This window comes from Adiantum capillus-veneris, chromosome 30, assembly GCF_014529385.1.
Source record: "Adiantum capillus-veneris isolate H3 chromosome 30, ASM1452938v2, whole genome shotgun sequence".
Taxonomy (NCBI): Eukaryota; Viridiplantae; Streptophyta; class Polypodiopsida; order Polypodiales; family Pteridaceae; genus Adiantum; species Adiantum capillus-veneris.
The window spans coordinates 72608763-72635097 of record NC_140960.1 but is presented as its reverse complement, the minus strand read 5'-3'; the positions used below and the strand labels follow the sequence as shown (position 1 = coordinate 72635097).

General features: G+C 44.5%; 1 protein-coding gene across 1 annotated transcript in view; it reads right to left on the bottom strand.

The window, feature by feature from the left end:
- Positions 1-262: 262 nt before the first annotated feature.
- Positions 263-26335, bottom strand: part of LOC147418188 (uncharacterized) — a 47345-nt gene continuing 21272 nt past the window's right edge. The window contains exons 3-9 of the mRNA XM_086507139.1: positions 2549-3217; positions 2336-2438; positions 2101-2192; positions 1816-1990; positions 1551-1721; positions 714-814; positions 263-612 (exon numbers count right to left, since the gene is read on the bottom strand). Coding sequence (XP_086363265.1) covers positions 490-612; positions 714-814; positions 1551-1721; positions 1816-1990; positions 2101-2192; positions 2336-2438; positions 2549-3217 — 1434 coding nt within the window. The 3' untranslated portion in view covers positions 263-489. The remainder of the gene's footprint in view (positions 613-713; positions 815-1550; positions 1722-1815; positions 1991-2100; positions 2193-2335; positions 2439-2548; positions 3218-26335) is intronic.

Sequence of the window (26335 nt, the reverse complement as noted above, 5' to 3'; positions counted from 1 at the left end):
TCCTTCCTCTGGATTTGTCTCTTGGAGGCATGCCTTTCTTACCGGGCTCTCCATGCTCGCAGTATCAGCCTCCCATTGGGCTCTCTCCTTCCCCAGCCCTTAATAGGTACTAGTGTTCCTGGGTGTGTTGAGTTCATATGAACTTTGAAGATGTCATTCCTGTGAGGAGAATTGTGGCTCACAGGCAGAAAGTCCTTAAATAGTACTTCAAAAGAAAACTTTAATCTTCTGCGAAGGCTAGTACTGCAAATGAGAAACACAATTTCACAACCTCTTCAGCTCTTTCTATTGAGAACATCTCATTTCTATTTCCAGGAATTTTTACGCCAGATTCTCATGTCACTATTGATGCAAGTTTTAAAAGGGAATACAAATATAATTCCTCTCTTGGCAAGCAACAAGACATTGAACAGAGACTTGTCAATCAAGAGGGGAAAATCTGCCGAATGTCTCAGAAAATTTACAAACTTTTCCCTCAAGCAAAAGGAACTAGCTGTCCTTAATAGCTGCATCCCTTTCTGATTTCTCATCTCCTATAGACTCCGGTACAGATGACACGCTATCATGGCGCAAGAGGAAATTTGTGACAAATGGAAGGATCTCCTTTCTAGCCTGTGAAAAATTAAGCAAACCCATATTGAAGGACATTCATCTAGATGTGCAATTTAATAGAAAGCTCCCACGGAAAACCCTTGCATCATAAATCTACATACCTCGCGTCCACAGACGAGATCGTAGTGGCCATAGTGAATATTTTTCTCCCCCCCAAACAGCTTGTACTCAACCAGCTTCTCTGGCAGTGCTTTTGAAGTGTCTGCAAAGAACACAAACTTATCAGAAATTACACAAGCTAGGAAAGAGAGAGAGCCGCGTGGAATATGTAGCTTGGTAAAGCAGTCTGACTAACCCCACACAATTCAAAGTGACAGAAATGGCACTCTAAGAAAGTCATGAGCCTCCATCATGGGAGTTGTGTCAACAGTAAATAAAACTCACACAAGGTAATCAGTACAACGTAGTTAACAACACCGTCAATCACTACATCTGAATTTGTGGAAACGGGTGCCGAAAGAGAGGAGTTCAGAACAGAGAGACGCTACATTTCCGTGCACATTTGTATACCTGCCTTGAGTAATTACAAATGCTTAATAAAACACCCACCACCTGCTCAAAAGTGCACTGAGCCCCTGGCAAATGTACTGTAACGGCAGCACAGCTTATTCAAGACATACTTGTGGGTTTCTTCCCTAACAAAAGACTCGCCTTACTGAGCCAAGAGTTCGATCCGAAATGCGGGCTTTGAACAACATAAAAATTCATGCCAAGCACTTTCAACAAGCTATGCTCTGGTATTACAGAACGCTCTCAACCTCCTGAAAAATCTAGAGTTAAACTGAGAGACAGCATTACAGAAAGCATGAAAGAATTCTTCAGCATTGTCGTTCTTGCAAATAAGTAATCAGATAGCATTTGAGTAGATCTCCAAATGACTTCACTTGAATGCTAGACAAGCAAAAGTGTGCGTGTAAACTTTAAAGACGAGTCAATACCCAAAACTGCTGAAGGAGGACAGATCAAGTCCAGATCACCAGCAACAGCCAGCACAGGAACTGTGGCGGCACTGAGGTGATCTTTGAAAAAGAATGTCCCAGTCCTGTTTCGCAAGCCGCGAGGTTGAAATGCTGTTGATAGTTGCAATAGTAGCTTTGCTGGTATTGTGCCTGGAAAATCAAGGAAGAGCATGACTTTAAAGGGCACTTTCACGCTCCAAGCGTCAGTATACTCTATCCCCATGAACACTCGTATGTAACTTACAAAAATTATTCAGAACTAGTTTTTTGAACAATTGAGGATCCATCATTTCTTGTGCTGACACTTGAGCACTAAGCCACGCGAACGCATATGGTGGATTGACTGTTAGGGGATGGAGTGCTGTCATAAGAGCTCCAAGAGGAACAGCAGGCACATTGAGAAGCTGGGCTGGGTCTGCCTGCACCAAAAGACAGCAGGTCCTAAAACATCAAAGATGATCTTACCCCCAAATATGGAACGAATCCATGAAATTTAAGTATACATTAATCTTAGAACTTCACAATTTACCAATGGAAGTAACATCTTCAGGGAAGAATCGGACACCGTATAATCCACTGATGATGCCAAAGTTACAGCTGAAGCCAGACTACAGGTTTCCTCTACAAAAAGCTGGACTAAATGTCAGCCTTACTGTTTGAACTGCAGTTAATTGTCAAGAATTGTACAGTCACCCTATTGGATAATAAGTCAGCCAAAAAAATGCTTGTTGCACATGAAGATACAGAAATAAACGGTGCCTCACTTTGAGATGCTATCAAAGCATATAGCAATATCCCCCCCATTGAATGACCAATTGCATGCATTTTCCCATCCTTAGGCTTGCTCTGTTGACGAATGTAGTCCATCTGTATTTGATAAGGGATTACAAAATGGCGTTAAAAGTATAAAGCAGCAGAAGCGACACATACACTTAGCTCTGTCCTGTGAAAGATTAATGCAAGCATCAAAGAATTACCACTGCTGGAATATCTTCTTCCAAGTACTTATCAAAATCCCAATCATATGTCACAACCAAATCCAGAAGCTTCTGAAAATCATCTATAGTCGAAATCAATCGCTCTTGCAGGTCAGCAATCTGCGATGCATTAAGGAGCCGGTCCTGCAAATCTGAAAGTTGAGGTGAAACTGCCTGTTGGCCATCTTCCAAGAGCTTGAGCAACTTGTTGCTCATATTTACCAACTGTTTTGTGACAGTTGAATTCTGCCTGTCCTCCAAGAAATTCTTCAATCTTTCTCGAAACTCCTCATATCTGTCTGAGAGCTGAAAGTTTTCTAGAAGGTTTGAGATCTTATCAAGCAGGGAAGCAGACATCAGAAGAGATTGCCCCTCATCCACAAAACTCTTTGACCTTTCAATGATCTGTGTGAACACATTGGATAGGCTGGTTGCTACTTTGGAGTCACCCCGAACTGAGAGTTGTTCCCCATTCTCCACCACATCACCACCTGGAGACTTCGCCACCTCCTTAATCATGCTTTGAACATTGCTATATACTGCACCATTTGCAGCTTTTCCAATCTCACTAGATGTTGGCTGACCCTCTATCTTACTCAAACCTGCTCCTCTGACTTCCAAAATCCATGTGTCAAAACCTTCCTCTGCCAAATGACGAGCAAAAGATACCTATAAGCACAAGGTAAGATAGCTGAGAGTCATGATGCCTTGCCAACATGGAAGAATGACAATCTGTAACTCACTCAGGAGCCAACACATGCATTCATTACTACCTATATATGTACCTGCCTGCCTATAAGAAAATCACCTTTGAAGAAAGTGAAACCGGCCGGTAGACTTGCTAGAGGGCGGTAAGACTTTAGCTTTCACCCAAACTTTACACTGTTAAAACTTACAACACAGAGGATGACTGGAAATTACACTTCAAGAAAAACATGGCCTCGGTGCTAGAGTGTCCCAAGCAGACAGTGACACCGTGTTGGCCCCAAGATTGGCGCCCCTCTCGGTATCTCTATATTTAATTAAAACTTTGGAGAAAAAACCTGTAAATTCCTACGAGCTGTCCCACTTTTATCGGGCTGAAAATGACCTATTCTAGCCCGATTTTGGTAGGATAACCAGAGTAGAGGCTTCACAGACAAAATCCCTAAGCAAAAGGTGATTTTCCCGGCGCATTTAGCTCTTTCCCAAACTTGGCAAGAAATTACAGCATGCTGAATTCTCTATTTTCTGCCCCGAAAATGCACCAGAACAACTGTACAGCGATCCGTTCGCTTACCCAAAGCTTTTGGGAGTATTAGGGATCAAAAAGGGTCAAAACCCTAAACCTGCAAAATACACAGAAGGCTGTAATTTACTGTTTCGAGCTCCGTTTCGCGTGCCGGTCACATCCGTACCAAGCCCTCGAGCTCCCGCCCAAATCGATCTCTCTCAAAATGGGCACCCCCAGCTGATGTGGCCTTGCAAGTTCACTTGGGAGCTGCCATGTGTCCAGTTTGCCTCTTTGGAATTAATTTCCTAGTACCCACCAGCTTATAAGTGTCGTGTGGGGCCTTTACTGCTCGGATTTCAGTGCGGACTGGCCCGACCAACGCGTGGCAACCTGGCCTTTATTGTTGCACGTGAAACTCTCGGCCGTCGGCCGTTCACACCGGCCATACAATGTCCGACCGTTTGAGACTTCAAAAAGAGGGTCCCAAAAATTAAATAAAAATCAAGGGAAAGAAACCAACAACTAAGGTTAGTGGTCGTCACAGCCTCATGACAGAACCCCTCTTGAAATCGCAAGAGTCCTTGATTGCATGCCAGATATACATGCCATAGATGATTTATTGTGGTTAGCACACTTCAACATGTATCCGCAAGAAAGGTCATGAACTATAGATACAAATGACTTAATGAGACCTTCATACTTGTGTCATTTTTGTCTACGATAGAAATGAACGTTATACCTTTAGCATTTGTAGAGCAATGTACACTTCTATTGCACTGAATCCGTATGTACATTTGATGTGCTAGCTCCATCATCACCCCTCTTTTGAACATGTTGAGTTGGGACATACGTAGGCTATAACCCAAAGGCCTCAAGGTAAAGCTGCAGTACATTCGGTGACTAGCAATTTGTTCTCTTCCATCCACTTTGCATCCATAGGTGGATAGTTCATGAACTTCGCCAAATACCGTCATGCAAATTTTCTCTTAAACTTTTCTTTCCTTACGTGCCAAAATCTGCTCAAGTACCAAGATCTCATCGAGTTCCTCCACCTCAGGTTGATCTTCATCTGGCATAGCTTCTGGCACATCACCCACGAAGGGTCTTAGAAGACTCATGTGAAATGCATTATGAATCTTCCAAGTAACAAGCAATTTCAGCCTATAAGCAAGATCGTTGATCTTGTCAAGTACTTGAAAACGCCCATAGTAACGCATATTGAGCTTGGAAAATAACCTTTCCTTGCCCTTCATCTTCTTTAACCTTGCCTTTCAAACCGAAAGAGTATCCAATCATAGGGTGTGTAACATTTAATGGCCTAAAAACTTGTGTAGCGGAAATTAACATGAACATAGTGGGCATTTCATTAGAATAGATTCCTAATGAGAATTACAAGAGTGCTTGGGTGGAGAGAGCAACAAAAAGCATAACACCTAGTTAGATAGCATCCACAATACTTTCAAAAGAGAGAAATTAAGCTATTGACAATAGTTGAGGACCGGATTTGCATGGACCCGGTCCCCCCTCCAAAAGGCTTTGTATTATGGTTTCTCCCATCAAGAGAGACATTGTACAATACACTTCTTTGTGTTCCTTCAAGACTAGCTAGTGCAATGAAGATGAAAGCTTCATGCACTAAGCAAAACACTTAGCAAACACAACTTTAATTATCCCCCCAAGACCTCACACACCTTCGAAGATGGTGAGAGCTAGCAGGGTATGAGAGTAGATTGAGAGGAAGGAGTATCTTACGAGAAAGATGTACATCTCCTCACATAATCACTCATATTAGCATAGCTTTAGCTTAGTAATTAGCTTGATAGAGGAGATGAGCATGCATTGAAGCTTGGCTCTTGGTTGGATTTGCATCCACAAGCCAAGAGTGTTTGATGTAGGCTTCTATCTCACAAGCTTGGAGTAGGTGATGAGCTCTCCATTAAAGCTTGGGGAGAGATAGTCTTCTCTTTCTTCACACATGAGATTGTGTGAGTGTGTGTGTGATAATGCCTTGCAAAAATCAGCCCCCCTCTCTCTCTTGGGCGAGCCCTCTTGCTAATTGCTCTTGCAGGCTCCCCATTGGACCTCCCCAAGTCAAGCCAATGGCTATTAAGCAGCATAAGTGATAGCCTTCTGACATGTGTCCCCCTTTTCCCTTTTGTGAGAGCTTTAGGTAATTTAATAATTAAACTAAACTCTCATTGGACCCCTTTGCCTCCTGGCCAATAGGAATCAAGCAAGCCATTGGGCTCCTGAATGCTCATTGGACCCCTTGGGAGACTATCCAATAGTTTTCTAGGAGGCTTAATTCTCATTGGTTCTTTTATTAAGTGTTTTTAAATTAATTAAACTAGATTTACTCTAGCCTAATTCTCAATGGTCCATCTCCAAGGCCATCCAATAGGAATTGGGCACACCTTGTGGGCATCTGGGCTAGGGAGCTGACATGTGTCCCTAATTCCCTTTATGTAAAGGGAGCCTGTGTGTGTGTGTGACTTTCTCTCTCATCCCCTAGAAGAAGGGCTCGCCCCCTCCCATGTAGGGATATGCAAAGACTTTTTAGTTACACACAAAGCATCCAATTTCCCCTAGGGTTGACCTTTGGACACAACCTTTGAATTTTGGAACCTTAGCATTTTGGAAGTCTTAATGGGCTGAACCTTAGGGTCTTTTTAGCCCATTGTTGCACATGGCTCTTTTGCAGATGGCCCCCCCTTTGGATCCCTATTTTCCCTCCTTTGGATCCCAACTGTGGCCGGTCTGCTAGCTTAACCAATATTCTAGCTTTTTCTCCCCTGGCACTTCCCCACATTAAATGATCAGTTTAATATGAGAAAATCATTTAGGAGAATTAGATATTGATTATTATGACAGGGTGAAAATAACAATTCACGTCGATGTCGATCAGCAGCCCTTTTCTGCTTTGCGTAAGTCTTTTCCAAGGCAATCTTGATTTTCTTATGCATTTCATCCATGTTCTCAACATAACGATATGCTTCGAAAATCTTGTCCTTTGTGTGCAACATGGGAGGAACCTTTTTACCATCCTCAACAAATTTCAAAAGGTGCCTAGCCTGTTGACGAATGCACCGTATTGTTGTATGCATACTCAAGCATGGGTAAAACTTGTTCCCACTTGCCCTTACTATCTAACACATGACATTTCAGCACATCTAAGACAGTAGAATTAGCCTCTTCTGACTGTCCATCAGTTTGTGGATGAAATGAAGAGGAAAACTTGACCATAGTGCCCATGTTTTCAACTAGAAGCATTGGGGAGCAAAAGGGTGAAGAACTAGGCTGAATCAACCCTTTTTCTAGCAGCTCCTCTACTTGGCTCATAATCTCTTTCTATTGGCCGCACTAACCCTGTGACTGGAAATTACACTTCAAACAAAACACAACCTAGGAGCTAGAGTGCTTCCAAGCAGATAGTGACACCGGGTTGGCCCCAAAGGTTGGCACCCCTCTCGGTATTTCTTTATTCAATTAAAGCTTTGGAAAAAAAGCTGTAAATTCCTACAAGCTGTCCCACTTTCATCGGGCTGAAAATGACCTACTCTAGCCTGATTTCGGCAGTATAAACACAAGAGGAGGCTTCACAGTCAAAATCCCCAAGTAAAAGGTGATTTTCCCGGCACATTTGAGCGCTTTCCCAAACTTGGCGAGAAATTACAGCACGCTGAATTCTCTGTTTTCTGCCCGGAAAATGCACCAGAACACCTGTACAGCAATCCCCTCGCTTCCCCGAAGCTACTGGGGGTATTAGGGATCGAAAAGGGTCCCTAAATCTGCAAAAATACACAGCAGGCTGTAATTTACTATTTCAAGCTCCGTTTCACGTGCCAGTCGCATCCATACCAAGCCCTCGAGCTCCCGCACCTGTAGGGCTACTTGGCCTTTGAATCGGACGAGATTTCTGGCATGAAGTCTCTCAGAGTTTACTTGTACCTACGGGGGATCGGCAATTAGCTCATCCAATAGCTTGCAAGAGTGGAAATCGTGCATGGACCCACACAACTGTACATACAGATGGAAAGCCATTGAGTTGGGCATTACGTTTTTGTATTCAAAGGGGGAGAGAGGTGCACGAGAGCGAAATCATTGTGCTACATAGAACAGGGGAGAAGGCAAGCTTCCATTAAAGCTGTGATCACTTGCACCCACTACTCGCACACATTGAAGTCTCACAATGAAGGAGAAACAGCCCAAATTTATCTCTCTCTCTCTCTCTCTCTCTCTCTCTCTCTCTCTCTCAAAATGGGTGCCCCCAGCTGATGTAGCCTTGCAAGTTCACTTGGAGACGCCATGTGTCCAAGTTGCCTCTTTTGAATTAATTTCCTAGTATTTAGCAACTTATAATTGTCGTCTGGGGCCTCAATGACTTTGAACTAAGCCTAGCAACCTTCTACCGCTCGGAATTAAATGCGGACTGGCCCGACCAACTCGTGGCGACCTGGCCTTTACTGTTGCGGGCGAAACTCTTGGTCGTCGGCCCTTTCACACTGGCCATACAATGTCGGACTGTTTGAGACTTCAAAAAGAGGGTCCCAAAAATTAAATAAAAATCAAGGGAAAGAAAGCAACAACTAAGGTTAGTGGTTGTCACAGCCTCGTGATAAAAAATGCAAGTTAGAGACTCACCGTAGTCATCCAAAAGACTATATATTCATCAGGCTCCATCATACACAATAACTACTACTACATCCCCACCACTATCATCGATGTCCAATAGGGAGGTAGAAGTAGATACCAATATACACTACCTACATACATACAAATGAATCATCATAGACGCACACGCATATCTTCGTACATACATTGTGCATGTGTGTGTGTGTGTGTGTGCGCGTGCGCGCACATATACACACACATGTAATATACTTCATCACTGGATTGGTGATTCGTGAATATGTGTATGTATGTGCGTGTTGTCACAAACTGCTGACGTGGCAGGCCCTCGGACAAACACACACACAATGATTGCTAACGTGGCAGGCCCCCGGAAAATGCGTTGACTGGTTGACGTGGCACTGTACGGATGGCCGCAGAACGCACTGACATGCTAACGTGGCAGCATACAGAATTCCGTGATTTTTGCTGACAATACGGATTTTTGCAAATCGCACTGCCAGCTTTTGGAGATTAATGCTTTTGAGTTTGAGAAGCTTTTGGAGATCAATTGCTTTTGATTTTGAGTTAAAAACTTTTGGGGCTCTGCTTTTGGGCATCCCTTAAGAATAAATAAGCCTTAGGGGCTCACTTCTCTAGGCATCCGGACGCAAAGACTGAGAGTGAGCACTCGTGGGCTCTTGTACTTTGCACACAGATTAATATAAAAAGAAATACCGAAAGGGGCGCCAGCCTTTGGCGCCAATACCTCTTGGCACGGAACTACGTCGGGCCGTGTCATCTTTTGTAAGTTGTTTTAAAGTGAATCTCTGCTGCGTCGCGATAGAATCTTGATTTGGGGTGTCCAAGTTTGTTACAGTGGTATCAGAGCACGGCCAATTTCTCTTCTACCGAGAAATCCGATCCCTTATTTCGCGACACTTATGGATTCCGAAAAGAATCAGTCAACTTCGTCTGCAGCTGCTGATGCGGGAGGAGATCACGAAGAAGATTCAATCAAATTAACAAAGGAAGAGTACGGGCCACCTTGGCCTACTCACTACGAACTTCAAGAGATGGTACGTCGACAACAGATTGACGAGTGCACAAAGCAGATGATTAAATTTGCCAAAGATCCTCAGTTTGCAAAATTTTTTGTCTCAACAATCCATCGTTGAAGTGCACACTCAGTGGCAGAAAGCCACCGAACCACCCATCAAATTGGCAATCAAGAAACCTCCTCCTTCGAGGATGTTTACAGAATAAGAACTTCAAGAGGTGGTTCAGACTCAAATCAGTCGGCTTTTGGACGCGAACAATCAATCCAACAAGCAAGTGAAAAAGCGCAAGAAGGGGACTGACTACCCTGGTTATTTGAGCCGTCAATCTTCTTTTGCATCTGCAAGAAAGCAGAAGAAGCATGTACGCTTTGAAGGACTACCTAGTTCTTCTTCCTCCTCTTCTTCTGACAGTCCTTCTAGCTCTTCTGACTCGAGCGAAGAGGACAGAAAAGGCAAAAAGCAAAGCAAAAAGAAAAACTTCGGAAAGGGCAAGAAAAGGCAAAGAAACCCAAATTCCGCCCAGTTTCTGACAGCTCTACAGAGTAGTCATCCTTTGACAGTTCAGACTCAGATGACCATATGTTTTATGCAAAGAAGAAGCACTTCTATAGAGCCAACCAATATGACTTCCTCAAAGATAAAAGCAAGAAAGCATAAGAATTTAAAGAAGACAATCGATAAAATTTGAATCCTTTTCTGGATTCCGAGATGCTCCGAGGGCTTTGGCCTTCATCCAGCAGTTTGACGTAGCCTTCTATGGAGGGCATTACTCAAAGCACTCCAAGATTAGGAGGGCTGCATCTTTTCTAAAAGGCAATGCTCAAACATGGTGGTCCACTCTTCTTTTGAGGAAAGAAGCTCCAGTCAAGTGGTTGAAATTCAAAAGGGTCTTTATTTCTTCTTGGCTGACCCAAGAGTATGAACGGGATATACGAACCGCTAGAACCATCTTCCGATGACCAAGGGAGATTCTTTGGACGCTTATTGCGAGAGGTTTTGGGACTCTTTCTACCAACCTCTTCATTTAAGAAGGTCTCGTTTAAGGAACAGATTGAGCGGTTTCGCTGCAGACTCCCTACAGAGATCCGAGACTACTGCCTGGAACAAAAGTCAAATTCTATTAAAGAATTAATGGGTCATGCGAAACGGAGTTTCTCGATACATTCGGGAAATTTGACTTACCCCACTGAATGAGATCTAGACTCAGAGAACCCGCCAGACCTCCAATAATGAAAGTAGAAAGAAAAAGAGTTCCCAAGAAAAGAAGGATAAGGATATACGACCCCAGCTCACTCTTCGAAAGAGAGCCAATTATATCAGAGAGGGGAAGTGTTTTGGTTGCGGGGAACATGGGCACATCTCCACAAAGTGCCCCAAAAAGGCAGAGGAACGTGGCAGGAAAGGCAAGATGAAAGCAAGACTGGTACCAGATTGCATGGGTACTGATCCAAGCCTGATTGATGAAAGTACAGAACTTTGCCGAGCTTGGGGCAAAGTGAAAGATCAAGAAGCCCTGATTTTCTTTGACGGAGGAGCCAAGGCCAACTTCATTTCACCCAAATTGGCGGCGCGGCTCGAGATTACACCCGACAAGATGGGACCACTAGCAAAGGTAGTTCTAGCGGCAATCGGACGGGACATAGCCATTACACCTGTCATTGGCAAACTTCGCTTGCATTGTAAAGGGTATTTAGGCCAAGAGGACTTCTACATCATGCCTTTGGAAGGCTGCGACGTCTTCCTAGGAGTCCCTTGGTACCATAAGAACAACGCCATGGTCGATTATCCGGCAAGGAAAGCAACGTTGACGAATGAAAAGGGCCGAAAAATTGTACTTGATGTAAAACTGAAGGGCGAGTCTGTCCCTATTGTATCGGCTTTGGCCATTTCCAAATTAATGAAATCCAGTCTCTTTTTTACTCGATCTACTTGAAAGAGTTAAATGATCAACACAGAACGAGCATGTCTGAACTTGATAGAGAACACCAAGATTTTCTCCACACACATGCTGACTGCTTCTCTAAGGGCCTGCCAAGCGAGCCCCCATCTCGTCCTGAGGATCACACTATTGATCTGAACCCTAGAAGCACACCACCAAATCCGCCACCTTACCGTGTTAGTCGAGCCCAGAATGAAGAGATCATGAACCAAGTGGAAGACCTTGAAAAGGGTCTTATGCAACCGAGTACTTCGCTCTCCGATGTTGTTGGTTTTAAAGAAAGACGGATCTTGGAGAATGTGCATTGATTACAGAGCTCTCAATAAAATCACTATCAAAAACAGATTTCTAATTCCAAGGATCAATGATATTTTTCACTGACTTCAGGGATCCTCTTGTTTCAGCAGGATTGATTTAAAAAGCGGATATCATCAGATCCGAATCGCTCCAGGAGATGTCTACAAGACAGTCTTTCGGACAACCTTCGGTTTACATGAATTTTTTGTGATGCCTTTGGCCTTACCAATGCTCCAGCGACTTTCAACCGAATGATGGATAGGATTTTCCGAGAGTATAGATCATTTGGGCACTTTCTTTGATGACATTATAGTCCTCCAAGGATGAAGCAGAACATCGTCACCATCTGCTACAGGACTTTCAGGCATTGCATGATCACAAGTTAGTTATCAATGCCAAAAAGAGTGAATTTTTCTTGCCAAAGATACACTTTTTGGGACACATCGTCTCAGTAGCAGTAGTACGGATAGACCCGGCCAAGATTGAGACTATACGTGATTGGCCCAATTTGAAGAATCTTCATGAAGTTAGAAGCTTCTTGGGCTTGTGTTCTTACTACCGGCGGTTCATTCGAAAGTTTGCAGAGGTAGCTTTCCCTTTGCACATTCTGACTAGAAAGGAGTCTCTTTCTCGTGGGGACCGACAGAGGTGACTGCCTTTCGGACACTCAAAGAGAAATTGATTACTGGACCAGTGTTGACTTTGCCGGACTTGCAAAAGTCATTTGAAGTATATTGTGATGCTTGTGGTCGTAGTCTAGGAGCGGTCTTAATGCAAGAAGGCCATGTCGTTGCCTATGAAAGCCGATTGTTTTCAAGGCCAGAATTGACAGCATAGATTTATGAGAGAGAGCTTTTGGCAGTGATCCATGCTCTTACTCAGTGGCACTGATCATCAGAGTTTACGCTACTTCTTGTCACAAAAGCAGCTTACGGAAAAGCAGATGCGGTGGGCTAACATCTTGTCACAATTTCACTTCTAGATTGTCCATGTTCAGGGACAGAAAAACTTGGTGGCAGATGCTTTGTCTTGGCAGCCGTTAGTCTTTGCTATTTCCACGATTCAACGTAGAAGCTTCGAGGACATGGTTGATCAGTACGCCATAGATCCGGATTTTTCCGCTGTATTCACTCGAATACAGAATCGCGAGGTAGTAGCGGGATGTTCCATTCGGGATGGCTACTTGATGAAGAAAACCCCAATTCACGAGTTTGTTTTGGAAGGCTATTTGGAAGAACATTGGCACACGGTTGTAGTTCTCGTCATCGCAGACAGATGGGCAATTTGAGATTGCAAATTCAGTTATACTGGATTTACTGAAATCTTACATTTCTGATCAGAAGACTCAATGGGAAAAAAATTTGCCCTTGGTGGAATTTGTGTCACGTGACACATCCAACCCTATGTGTCCGTGGACAAGCTACAGCATGATCAGGGTTCAGTCAGTCCAATCAGTCTAGATTAGAAGTGATCTGGCACTTTTGTGAGTCTATTCGTAGACCGTGCATGCCCAGTCACTTAGTGTAGATGCATATTCTCTGGTTGCACACAGCATGATTATCAGTATTCCCATCAGAATCCATCAGATTCCATCGGGGGAATTTTCCAGTGCATTTAGCCTATTTTCCCTATTTTTGACATTTTTCACTTATTATTTTTAAGTGACTTTTGTTGGAAAGTAGGTAGGGCAATTTTGCTAAGTTTGTATATAAGCAAACTAGAGCTAGCACTATTTGGCAGAAGAGGCAACAGGAGCCAAGCTCAGCAGGCAACTTCTCAGCAAGACCAAGCCTTGGTGGTTTTCCCTCCAAGCAAAGATCCCCATCACTGGCGTTTCCAACAAGCAGTCATCCCTAGCGTTTTGATCCCTCATCGCCATACCTCTCAGCCTGGCGTTTCTGCATCAGCACACCATCGCCAGCAAGTCCCAAGCATAGCGTTTTTGCATCAGCATCCTCACCACCGAAGCACAACAACCTAGCGTTTTTGCAAAGCTTCATTGACCTAGCGTTTTCGACAGAGCTACACCCTAGCGTTTTCAGCCTTTGCAGATTCAGCATGCAGCGTTTTTCATCATTAAAGAACCTGCAAGATCAGCCCCTTAGGAAGTAGCAAATTCGGGCCGGAAAGACCATCAGTTTTCAGCCTAAAGACACCTCAGTTTTCAGCCCTAAACCTGCAGATTTTCAGCGACAAAGACCCACAGAGAACAGCCCCCAAATCAGCGTTTTTGGACCTGCAGCAGATTTCAACCCATAGCGTTTTTGGACAGCAGTAGAAAATCAGTCCTTAGGTCGACTTTGTCATCACCGTCGTCATCGTCGACATAGCCTAGACTTGCATCAGTTTCATGCATACCGTTTGTACCAGTTTGTGCAATCATAAGTAGACCACTCTCGCCGACGAGAGTGGGGCCTTCGGAGGAGGGTTTTACAACGTCTCTGGTGTCGTATTTCTCTTCTCTCTCTATCTCTCAGTCTCATACACTTGCACGCACAGTGTCCATTCACTTTGTTTTTTATCATAGCATTCTCTCATTAAAGAACGGAAGGCTCTAGATTCCATAAGAACAAAAGGAACCTTGAGCACAGTTCGGAGCACTCATCTTGAGCAAAGCGCAAACATTCATTCCGCTGCACCTAACATTGGTATCAGAGCTTTGGCAGTGTTCTGTATCACTCAAGGAAAGAACCACAAGAATCACAAGAATTTTTTTTGCTTGTTGCGGTCGCACGAACCCAAGTTCGCTTGGGCGTGTCGATTCCTAATCGTGTTTTTGAAGAGTGACAGGAATCCCAGGAAAGAAGGGCTTGTCCAGCCTCCCCTTGTGTCTCTTTTAACTCATTGAGAGCGGACCGTGCACTTAGCGGCCGGCCAATCGACGTGAGGTGGGAAAAAGCAACCTTGGTGTGAGCGCAAGGCTGCCAAGGGGTGCCCCCACGGAAAGGAGTAGAACTCAGGTGAAGAGAAGATCCTTCTCAAACGCGGTTTGCAAGCGAAAGAAAACCTCAAGAATCTCAAGACCCTCAAGAACCTCAAGACCCTCAAGAACCCAAGAACCCAAGACCCTAGTGCATGGTCATCACCCGAAGCGGAATGGATACTTCACATAAAGGTGGTGAGCATGAGAGAGGCGACGAAGAGTTCTCCCCTTCCAACAGTCTCTCAGAAAAGAATTCTTCCAATGAATCTAAGGGTAAGGCTAACACAATTGCTAAACCTAAGCTTACTCCAGATGAAAAGGTAGCACAAGGAATTGTAGGAGGATACATCACGTCGGAAGAGCAAAGCACTTATTCTAAGGAAGGTCGTTGTTTTCATTGTCACATTAAGGGTCACATAAAAAGAAAATGTCCTAAGCTTAAATCGAATGAATCTAAAGAATCCACAGAATCCACTTCCTTTATCAATGAAATTAATAATAACACGTGTGGCCCAAGTTTCTCTTGACCCTCCCATTGATGATTCTCTCATTAAATGTTATGGTCAGGTGTCGGGGCAGCGTTTTGTCATATTGTTTGACCCAGGTAGTATGCATGATGTGATCAGTCCCTCTCTTGTTGAAAGAGCCCGCCTAGAAGTTAGTCAGAAATCTCCTCTCGAGGTCTCTAGCTTTGTTCCCGGTATGGACGCTCTCATCACGCAGGAGTGTCTTGGTGTGTTGTTTGCAATTCAACAAGCTGCCTTCACTAGAAAATTTGTTGTCTCTCCTCTCTCGGGAGGTGATATGATTTTGGGCATTCGATGGTTTCGTGATTGTAACCCTCTCTGTAAGGTGCAGCGGAATGAATGTTGTATTTTCTCAAGATTAGTGATCTTTATTGCTCAAGGTTCCTTTTAGTTCTTAGGGAAAGAGAGAGCTTTCCGTCTTATGGAGAGTGCTATGATCACGAACAGAGTGGATATTGTGCGTGCAAGTGAATGAGACTGAGAGAAGGAGAGAGAAGAGGTACGACACCCGAGAGTTTGTAAAACCCTCCTCCGAAGGCCCCACTCTCGTCGGCGAGAGTGGTCTACTTTGATTGCACAAAGGTGTACAATGCGTATGCAATGGACTGATGCAATGGGACTATGCCAATGACGACGACGGTGATGACGACGACGACTCGATGGCTGAAATCTGTGGTCTTCTAACTGCTGATTTCCGGGACTGTTTCGGTGGCTGAAAATGACTGTTTTGGCTGCGTTTTTATGGCTGAAAATGGGGGAACATCTGCAACCAACTTGGGGGCTGATCTGCTTCTGTGTCTAAGCTGAAAACTACGTGTATTTGCGGCGGTTAGGGGCTGAAACCAAAAACGCTGGCTGGATCTGTCTTTGCCAAAAACACTAATGGCTGAAATATCAAAACGCTAATGCTGATCTGCAGCAGTCCCTAGCGTTAGTGAAAACGCTGATTGGGGCTGATGTTTGGTGAGCAAAAACGCCAAATAAGGGAGCTTGATGGCGAGGATCTGCTATGAGTGAAAACGCCAATGAAGGGGGATGTCTAGCGATGGAATCTGCTAGGAATCCCCGCGAAGAAGGAGGTCCAAAACCGCTGGGGGGTGCTGGGGGGGTACTGCTGAGAAGTTGCCTGTTGAGCGGGAAGCTCTTGTTGCCTCTTCTGCCAGAAAGTGATAACTTCGGTTTGCTTATATATTAACTTAGCAAAATTGCCCTACCTACTTTTGTTGGAAAGTCACTTAAAAATAATAAGTGAAAATAACCAAAAATACGAAAATAGGCTAAATGCACTGGAAAATTCCCCTAACTGATGCTAATGGATTCTGATGGGAATTCCGATGATCATGCTGTGTGCAACCGGAGAATATGCATCTATGCTAAGTGACTGGGCATGCACGGTCTACGAATAGACTCACAAAAGTGCCAGATCACTGCTAATCTAGACTGACTGAACTAACGGGAACCCTGCTATGGTGTAGCTTGTCCACGGACACATAGGGTTGAAATGTGTCACGTGACATCCCCTCCTTTTCAAAGTGAGGTACTGGTACCGAACTGTATGGCGTCGAGGGAGATCGCCAACAGCATCCGGAATCCTGGAAGGGACTCTTGGCCGGCCCACTCTGATGTGTGGGTCGTGCGGTACTTGAACTTCATAAAGGTCTGCGATGCTTGCTTCTTTGGGCCACGCCGAAAGCGACACAAAGTCTTCTGTGGCGCCTTTGATGCTTCAACTTCGTCTAGAGTCCTGTTTCTTTCGTCTTCAAGAATCTCCATGGCTGAAAATTCCTGAAACCATCTCCAACACAAAACCATGAACATACCCATTCCATGTAAAGTGAAGGGAAAAAATCTTGTCTTCTCTAAAGACTCTGTATGCAATGTAGATGAACATAGAGACGGAGTGACAACCCGTTCATCAAACACATGCAAACAATGCGGTCGAATCTTTTCCGAAATCAATCAACTGTGGCAATTCACAATGGAAATGCCCATGCTTCTCATACTATCATGTGCTCTTTCGGAAACTGTGTCATGCCAAGGAAGAGACATGGAATGTGACTTCCTGAATACAAACTTTTCATGAACAATCCGCATACATTCGTGCTCATCCATGAGAGAAATGTGCTCAACATACAATATGTCATGCCTAGTAAAAGGGATCACATAACGATGCTGACTAAAATAAAGGAAACCTTCACGAATGAAACACTCGAACAATGCGTGCGTATCAATCATGCGAACACATAATACTTCCTGTGAGGGTTCTTTGGACCAAGGCTCGAGAGCCAAGATCGGTTCTTCCTGAATGATCGAATCGTCCTGTGGTGGTTTTTTGGACCTCGACTCGAAAGCCAAGATCGGATCTTCGTGATTGATCGAATCTACAACGAGGTTAGCTTTGCTAGAAAAAGCATCCACTAACACATCATCCTTGTGAACAATCACATCTTCTTCATGCAACTCATCATCCTTGCCGTAGATGGGGAAGGGTCGGAAAAACCTCTTGGTGGGGAAAATTCTTCTTCACCTCTCTCATGCTCATCACCTCCAAGCGAAGTATCCATTCCACTTCGAGTGATGATCATTCTGAAGTCGTGGGTTCTTGTGGTTTCCTGTGGTCTGGGTTCTTAAGTTCACGAGGAACTTGGGTTCTTGAGAGTCTTGGTTCTTGGGGTTTTCTTTCGCTTGCAAATCGCGTTTGAGAAGGATCTTCTCTTCACCCGAGTTCTACTCCTTTTTGTGGGCGCACCCCTTGGCGGCCTTGCGCTCACACCAAGGTTGCTTTTTCCCACCTCACGTCGATTGGCCGGCCGCTAAGTGCATAGTCCGCTCTCAATGAGTGAAAAGAGACACAAGGGGAGGCTGGACAAGCCCTTCTTTCTTGGGATTCCTGTCACTCTTCAACAAAACAGGATTAGGAATCGCCACGCCCAACTAAACTTGGGTTCGTGCGATTGCAACAAGCAAAAAAAAATCTTGTGGTTCTTTCCTTGAATAATGCAGAACACTTCCAAAGCTCTGATACCAATGTAAGGTGCAGCGGAATGAATGTTGTATTTCCTCAAGATTAGTGATCTTTATTGCTCAAGGTTTCTTTTAGTTCTTAGGGAAAGAGAGAGCTTTCCGTCTTATGGAGAGTGCTATGATCACGAACAAAGTGAGTGGATATTGTGCGTGCAAGTGAATGAGACTGAGAGAAGGAGAGAGAAGAGATACGACACCCGAGAGTTTGTAAAACCCTCCTCCGAAGGCCCCACTCTCGTCGGCGAGAGTGGTCTACTTTGATTGCACAAAGGTGTACAATGCGTATGCAATGGACTGATGCAATGGGACTATGCCAATGACGACGACGGTGATGACGACGACGACTCGATGGTGGCTGAAATCTGTGGTCTTCTAACTGCTGATTTCCGGGATTGTTTCGGTGGCTGAAAATGACTGTTTTGGCTGCGTTTTTATGGCTGAAAATGGGGGAACATCTGCAACCAACTTGGGGGCTGATCTGCTTCTGTATCTAAGCTGAAAATTGCGTGTATCTGCGGCGGTTAGGGGCTGAAACCAAAAACGCTGGGTGGATCTATCTTTGCCAAAAACACTAATGGCTGAAATATCAAAACGCTAATGCTGATCTGCAGCAGTCCCTAGCGTTAGTGAAAACACTGATTGGGGCTGATGTTTGGTGAGCAAAAACGCCAGATAAGGGAGCTTGATGGCGAGGATTTGCTGTGATTGAAAACGCCAATGAAGGGGGATGTCTGGCGATGGAATTTGTAGGGAATCCCTGCGAAGAAGGAGGTCCAAAAACGCCAGCAGGTTGATGTGGCATTGTACGAACGGTCGCAGAGAGCGCTGACATGCTGACGTGGCAGCATACGGAATTCCGTGATTTCCGCTGACAATACGGATTTTCGCAAATCGCGCTTTCAGCTTTTGGAGATTAATGCTTTTGAGTTTGGAAGCTTTTGGAGATCAATTGCTTTTGATTTTGAGTTAAAAACTTTTGGGGCTCTGCTCTTGGGCATCCCTTGTAAGAATAAATAAGCCTTAGGGGCTCATTTCTCTAGGCATATGGACACAGAGACTGAGAGTGAGGACCCGCGGGCTCTTGTACTTTGCGCACAGATTAATAAAAAAAAAAAAATCAAAAGGGGCGCCAATCTTTGGGCCCAATTCCTCTTGGCACGGAACTACGTCAGGCCGTGTCATCTTTTGTGAATTGGTTTAAAGTTCACAATGTCTGCTGTGTCGCGGTAGAATCTTAACTTGGGGTGTCCAAGTTTGTTACACGCGTACTATTACATATATACATACATAAATACATACACACACACACACATGCATGCAATTATACATATATGTACAAAAAATTAAAATACAGATAGATAGAGAAAGAAAGAAACAAAGAAAGCTTTGTTAGCACCTTCTAGGCCAAAATTGGCCTACAAGATAGAACAGGGTATATGTGTGTCCTCAGAGTATCCAAAAAAAAGGACAAAATTTCAGAAAATAAACCTGCTATAGAATTAAATAGACTTACAGGGGGATGTGTGTACATGTGTATGAGGGATAATGGGGATGCAGCTCTAAATCTAATGAATGTGGAACTAGATGCATAGGGGATGTCACAAACGCGAGCGCATAACAATATAAAATACATTCGGATAAATAGACTTTATCACTTAGTACTGAAGCCAAAGGATATAGAGAGAAATAGATAGAGAGAGAGATAGAGAGTGAGAAGATCGACACAGTACTGGGGACCAGAAGATGGGTTGGTCCCCCCCCGTAATAGTATCTTTATTACTGAGGAGAAGTCTATACAAGCACTTGAACCGAACGTATTACCACGTTCGTTCTAGAATAAGACTTGATGGTTCACGGAAGCCTCGGCTTCCGATTCCTAGGGCAAAACCCTATTCCAAGGAACCTCCGTTCCTTATTCCAAATCCTTGAGAACCAAGGTTCTCGCCTCTGGATCACACCTTCCAGACTCAGGGCATGGCATCCCTGCAACTCTTTTCCGACTCTGTTTCCAGAGTCCTGTTCCTGCAGAATAACTCCGCTTTCTTGGACACGAAGTCCTTTCCTTGGGAATTTCAACTTCCGGATCACATCTCGAGAGTCTACCTCTCTTCAATCCGTGGATATGCTTCCCAAACTTGGGTACGAAACCCTTGGGCTGATCTAGCTCTAGTTCCTCAGAGCGCTTTCTCCTGCAGAGGCTCATGCCTTCCTCTGCTCCTACTCCCTCACGAAGAGGAAGTACACCTGCAATCAAATACTCAGAGATTATAACATGAAAATCGTTACCTTCAAAGTCTCGACGCTCGAAACGCAACTCGGTTCTCAAAAAAGCAATTCCCCGGAAGAGATCTCTGCATAGAAAATCCTCTCTTCCAATCCTACACACAAAAGAGGTGTGTTCTCGGGTTCCTTCTCGTAAATCAGCCCCGTCTACGACGTGTATGGGCTGAAAACAGAGAAAAACAGCAGCTTGTCACGATGAAAACACGCTTCGTAGGCACTTCTTCGCGAGAGAACTCGCGCACTGGGTCTTGACGACATCTGGTACACTTGGGGCAGCCATGGGCATCACTGGCAACGTCTTCTTGACGGCTGAAATCTGCAGCAGCATCTCCTCCTTGCAAAGATTGGTCTTGCTTCTAAGTGAGGGCATGTGATACTTTTATAGCTCCTCGCCACAAGCACGAATAGCTACTCGCGTAGAGATCGCGGCCGGGGGGGGGGGGTTTTTTTTTTTCCAAAATTTTTTTTTTCACCGTTCTGCCAGAAAAAGAGAGAGAGAAAACGCTAGCTGATCTGTTGCCTTATTTATCAGATGGCTGCCCACTTTTTAAATGGGCGGCCGGCGTATTTTAAAAATAGTCTGAACCTGCCCAAAAACTCAATAAAACCTTATAAGTTAAAAACAATGCTTTCACAGCACTTCCCAGGCGTCCCTGGATGCAATCACACGCACAATTGCAATGCAAACATAAACTTCCTCGCGGGAAAGCATTTGCTTTCCCGAAAAGCAATCCGCTTTCTCAGAAAGCATCTGTTTTTTCCCCAAAGTTTCCTCTGAACCCATCTTCATTCAAGTGCTTGTTTTTCCTTGTGAACAATTATAACACAGTTCGGAATTTCCTCCCGACTATGGATATTCCCTTTTCGATGCACCCGTCACCCACCTTGTGACGCATCAGAAATACCCATCACCTAGTCCTTTCCTACCGAACTTACGGTACAATCTCCTTCACGATGCTCTATGTCACCCATCCTATGACGCATCAGAGATGTCCGTTCCCGGATGGTCGGATACTTCTTTCCGATGCTCCCTGTCACCCATCCGATGTGACGCATCAAAAGTACCCGTTCCTGGTGGCCTTACAGATATTCCCGTTCTCAGTGCTCCCATCATTACTTTGAATGACGCACTAGGAATACTCTGTACTCGGATGTCTCCAGTGAGAAAAGCCCTCTCACTTAAAATTCCAATAATTCATTTAGAATTATTTTTCCTTGGTGTTCCAAGCGAGAAAACCCTCTCACTTATAAATCCAATAATTCATTTAGAATTATTTTTCTGTAAGATAAAGCCAATTTAGCAACAAGGGAACATAAGCATGATGTGCAAAGGACTAGCTATCTCCATCCTCTACCAAACTGGGGGTGTAGTATGGCAAAGCATAGGAGGGTAGGGAGTGAAGAGTCCCTACAACATAGCAACATGGTATGAGAAGGCTGCTCTATCTCCATCTATTTGATCTACTCGTGTCGGAGTCACATCTCCCGGATGGCCTTGATGTACTCTCTAGGTCCCCTATCCTAGGAGGGCTCTAAGCGTCTACGGGCTCGCAGTGTGACCCACCCCTCTCTAAATGTTGGTGGGTGGAGCTAGGGCATCTCTCTGAGAGAAGTCTGCAAGCTGTGACTATCGCCCTCCCTTGGCGTGTGTAGATGACTGGAGTAGTCTCCAAATCTCTAGTAAGACACGACCCAGTTGTATTTGGTCTTTGGACTCCAGTAGCACTCTAAAATGTGGATTGTCCTGTGAAAAGGGCTGTATATCGGCCCTAGGGCCCATATGCTCTAGTATGTTGGAAATAGTCATATATAGTGTTCCTCAAGTGGATAACTACCCATTTTGTGGCGCATATCGCAGAGATCCGTACAACTAGCGGGCAGCTTTTGCGTGGGCAGCTTTTGCGGCAGTTTTGCCTTGCTTTATTTTGGCTACGCAATTAGAGAGAGAGAGAGAGAGAGAGAGAGAGAGAGAGAGAGAGAGAGAGAGAGCTTTTTCTTTATTCTCTCAAGAGAGAGAGCTTGTGAGAGAGAGAGAGAGCTTTTGGTTTTGAAGCTTTTGGGCTTTGCTTTTGGCATCCCTTGTAACCTTTAGATAAGTCGGCAGGCTTCCCACTTCTCAGAGCATCTGGACGCAGAGTCTGAGAGTGAGAGCCTCCCACTTGCTTGTACTTTTGCAACAGATTAATACAAAAAGAAATACCGAAAGGGGCGCCAATCTTTGGGGCCAATATCTCTAGGCACGGAACTTCGCCGGGCCAGTGTTCAATCAATTGTGAGTTGTGAACTATTTTGAAGTGAATCTTGTTGTGTCGCGGTAGATTCTCGACTTGGAGTGTCCAAGTCTGTTACAGTGGTATCAGAGCACGGCCAATATCTCTTCAACGGGAAATTAGATCCTTTTTACGCGGCACTTATGGCTTCAGACAAAGATCAGTCGACTTCCTCTGCATCCGGAGATGCGGGATGAGATCACAACGAAGATTCATGCAAGGAGTACGGCCCGCCTCGGCCTACTCAGGCGGAGACCGAAGAGATGGAGCGTCGACAATTGATTGATAATGCAACAAAAATGATGCTAAATTTTGCGAAGGACCCGAAATTTGCAAAATTTATGCGCCAGATCTCCTTCAATGAGGTGCATTCACAGTGGCGGTAGACCACAGAACCACTCCTCAAACCGGCACTGAAGAAACCTCCTACTCCAAGGATGTATACATAGCAAGAATTAGAAGAGGTGGTGGATGCACGAATTTCTCAACTTTTTGACACGCAAAACAAAGCAGAAAAGCACGACAAAAAGCAAAAGAATGGAACTGACTTCCCGGATTCCTAGGGTCGTCAATCTACATTTGCATCGGCAAGAAAGCAGAAGAAGCGTGTTCGTTTTAAAGGAGTACCCAGTTCTTCTTCTTCTTCTTCTTCTTCTTCTTCGAGTTCTTCTTCTTCTTCTTCTTCTTCTTCTTCTTCTTCTTCTTCGAGTTCTTCTAGCTCCTTTGACTCGAGTGAAGAAGACAGAAAAGGTAAAAAGCGAAGCAAAAAGCAAAGCTTCGGAAAGGGCAAGCAAAAGACAAAGAAGCCTAAATCTCGCCCAGTGGTTGACAGTTCCACAGAGGACTCGTCTTCGGATAGTCCGGACTCTGACAACGGTAGCTTTTATGCAAAGAAGAAGAATTTTTATAAAGCTAACCAGTATGACTTTTTGGAAGAGAAAAGCAAGAAAGTCCGAGAGTTTAAGGAAGGTGGACAGTCAATTAAATTTGACACGTTTTCTAGATATCGAGATGCTTCGAAGGCTTTAGCCTTCATACAGCAGTTTGACATAGCTTTCTCTGGAGGGCGTTACTCAGAGCACTCCAAGATTCGAAGGGCTCCTTCTTACTTCAAGGGAAATGCTCGCACTTGGTGGTCCACGCTTCCGTTGATCAAGATAGCGCGAGTTAAATGGCTGAAATTTAAAAGGCTTTTTATTTCTTCTTGGCTGACTCGAGAGTATAAACGCAACATACAAACTGCTTGGAACCATCTTGGATGACCAAGAAGGATACATTGGACGCTTATTGCGAGAGATTCTGGAGCTCTTTTCTACCAGCGTCTTCATTTAAGAAGATCTCGTTCAAAGAACAAATTGAGCGGTTTACCTTGGGACTTCCTACAGAGATCCAAGATCACTGCTTATAGCAAAAGTCAGATTCCATGCAGGAACTGATGAGTCATGAGAAACAGGGTTTTGCCATTCATTCAGGAAATTTGACTTACCCCACATATGAGATCGTGATGCAGAGAACTGAACAGACTTCGAAAAATGAAAGTAGAAAGAAGAAGAGCACCCCAGAAAAGGATGCACGACCCCAGCTCACTCGTCGAGAGAGGATCGGCTATATCAAAGAGGGGAAGTGTTTTGAATGTGGGAAACTGGGCATATCTCCGCGAAGTGCCCTAACAAGGCACAGAATGAACAGGATGAAGAAAGGCCAGAAAGTTCCAAAGCAACTGAGGGACGTGGCAGAAAAGGCAGATAAAAAGCAGAACTGGTACCACATTGCGTGGGGTCCGAACCGAATCAAATGAATGAAAGTAAACTTTGCCACTTTTAGGGAAAAGTGAAGGATCACGAAGCCCTCTTTTTCTTTGATAAAGGAGCCAAGGCCAACTTCTTTTCACTTGGATTGGTGGCTCGATTTGGAATTACGCCCAACAGGCTGAGGCCACGGGTGGAGGTAGTTCGAGTGGCACCCGAACGAGATGTTGCCATTACATCGATCATTGGCAAACTTCGTTTGCAATGGCAGGGGTGTTTAGGGCACAAGGATTTCTACGTAATTTCCTTGGGAGATTGTGATGTCCTACTCGAAATCCCTTGGTACCACAAGAACAACGCCGTGGTTGACTACCGGGCCGAGAAAGCGACTTTGACAAAAGAAGGGCTCAGAGATTGTACTTGATGAACTTCAGTTTCTTTACTCACTTTTTTTTTGGGAGAGAACTGAACGATGAATGAGCCGCTGAGGGAAAAGGTTCTAACCAAATGCCATTATCCGCCTTTTATGGGTCACCGCGGCATTGCTACCACCTTGAAAGGTTTAGAGAGATATTTCTTTTGGCCCAGACTCAAGAAGGATGTGGACGAGTTTGTGCGCAGTTGCTTGGTATGCCAGAAGGTCAAGTTTAACAGAAATAAAGCACAAGGATTGTTACAGCCTTTTCCCATACCCACCCGCCCATGGGAAAGTATTGCAATGGATTTCATTTTTTATCTCCCGAGAACACAGAGTGGTCACGATGGTATCTGGACTGTTATTGACAGATTTAGCAAGCAAGCTCATTTCATTCCAGTGAAGAAAACAGTCAAGCCGGATCACTTAGCGAGACTATTTGTGGCCCAGATCTTCAGATTACATGGCATGCCCAAGACGATTGTCTCCGACCGGGACCCCAGATTCAGAATTTGTTTTGGAAGGCTATTTAGATTTTTGAAGCCGATGAGTACACGCGCGACTTGGACACGGCTTTTGCCAGGGTCCACGAGGCTTTGCAGAAATCTCAAGAGAGACAAAAAAGGCAGCAGATCGCCATCGACGAAATTTGAAATTGAAGAAGAATGATTGGGTGCTCTCACGTTTTGAGAAGGCACGCCTGAGAAAGAAGAAGGGAAAGGAGAGGCTTTTTCCAAAGCTTAGTATGCGATACTACGAACCTTTCCAAATCTCCGAAAAGATAAATGATGTCTCCTTCCGACTGAAGTTTCCCGACACTTGAAGGATTCACAATGCTTTTCATGTGAGTCTCCTGAAACCTTTTAAAGGTGATGTGCCCGAAGATGGGGAGCCTGATGAGCAACCCAAAGCGGAAGAAAACGAGGAGATCCTTGTTCCAGAACAGATTTTGGCACATAAAGAAAGAAAGATAGGGTAAAGCGAAGAGGCGGTTCTTGGTTAAATTCAAGAACTATCTTGCATTGGATGCAAAGTGGATGGAGGAGGAGGACCTAGCAGATACTCCTCGGATTGTGAATCTTTACCTTGAAGCTTTTGGTTTAGCATAGTCTATTCCAAATGGAACCGCGAATTCAGCTTGGCCGGATATATGGTGCAGTGGGTATGCACAAGAGGGAAGTTACTCTACTCCTTTGTCAACAGATGCCTCGATTTTTGATACTAGTCACTGATATCTCTTTGAGCTTCAGGGATACTGAGAGCTGACAATATTCTAATGTATGACTTTATGAAATGGAACTCCGGATAATATGAAACTGATTTGTTCTTGACTTATGAATTGATGGAAGAAATGACCAGTATTTTGGTCTGAATGATCTCGATAGACATAGTTGCAATAGGGATTAGTCAATCGGGCATCTATGAGGTCCTGAGTGGACCTAGATGCGATTGCTAATTGCATTGCCGATAAATCATGGT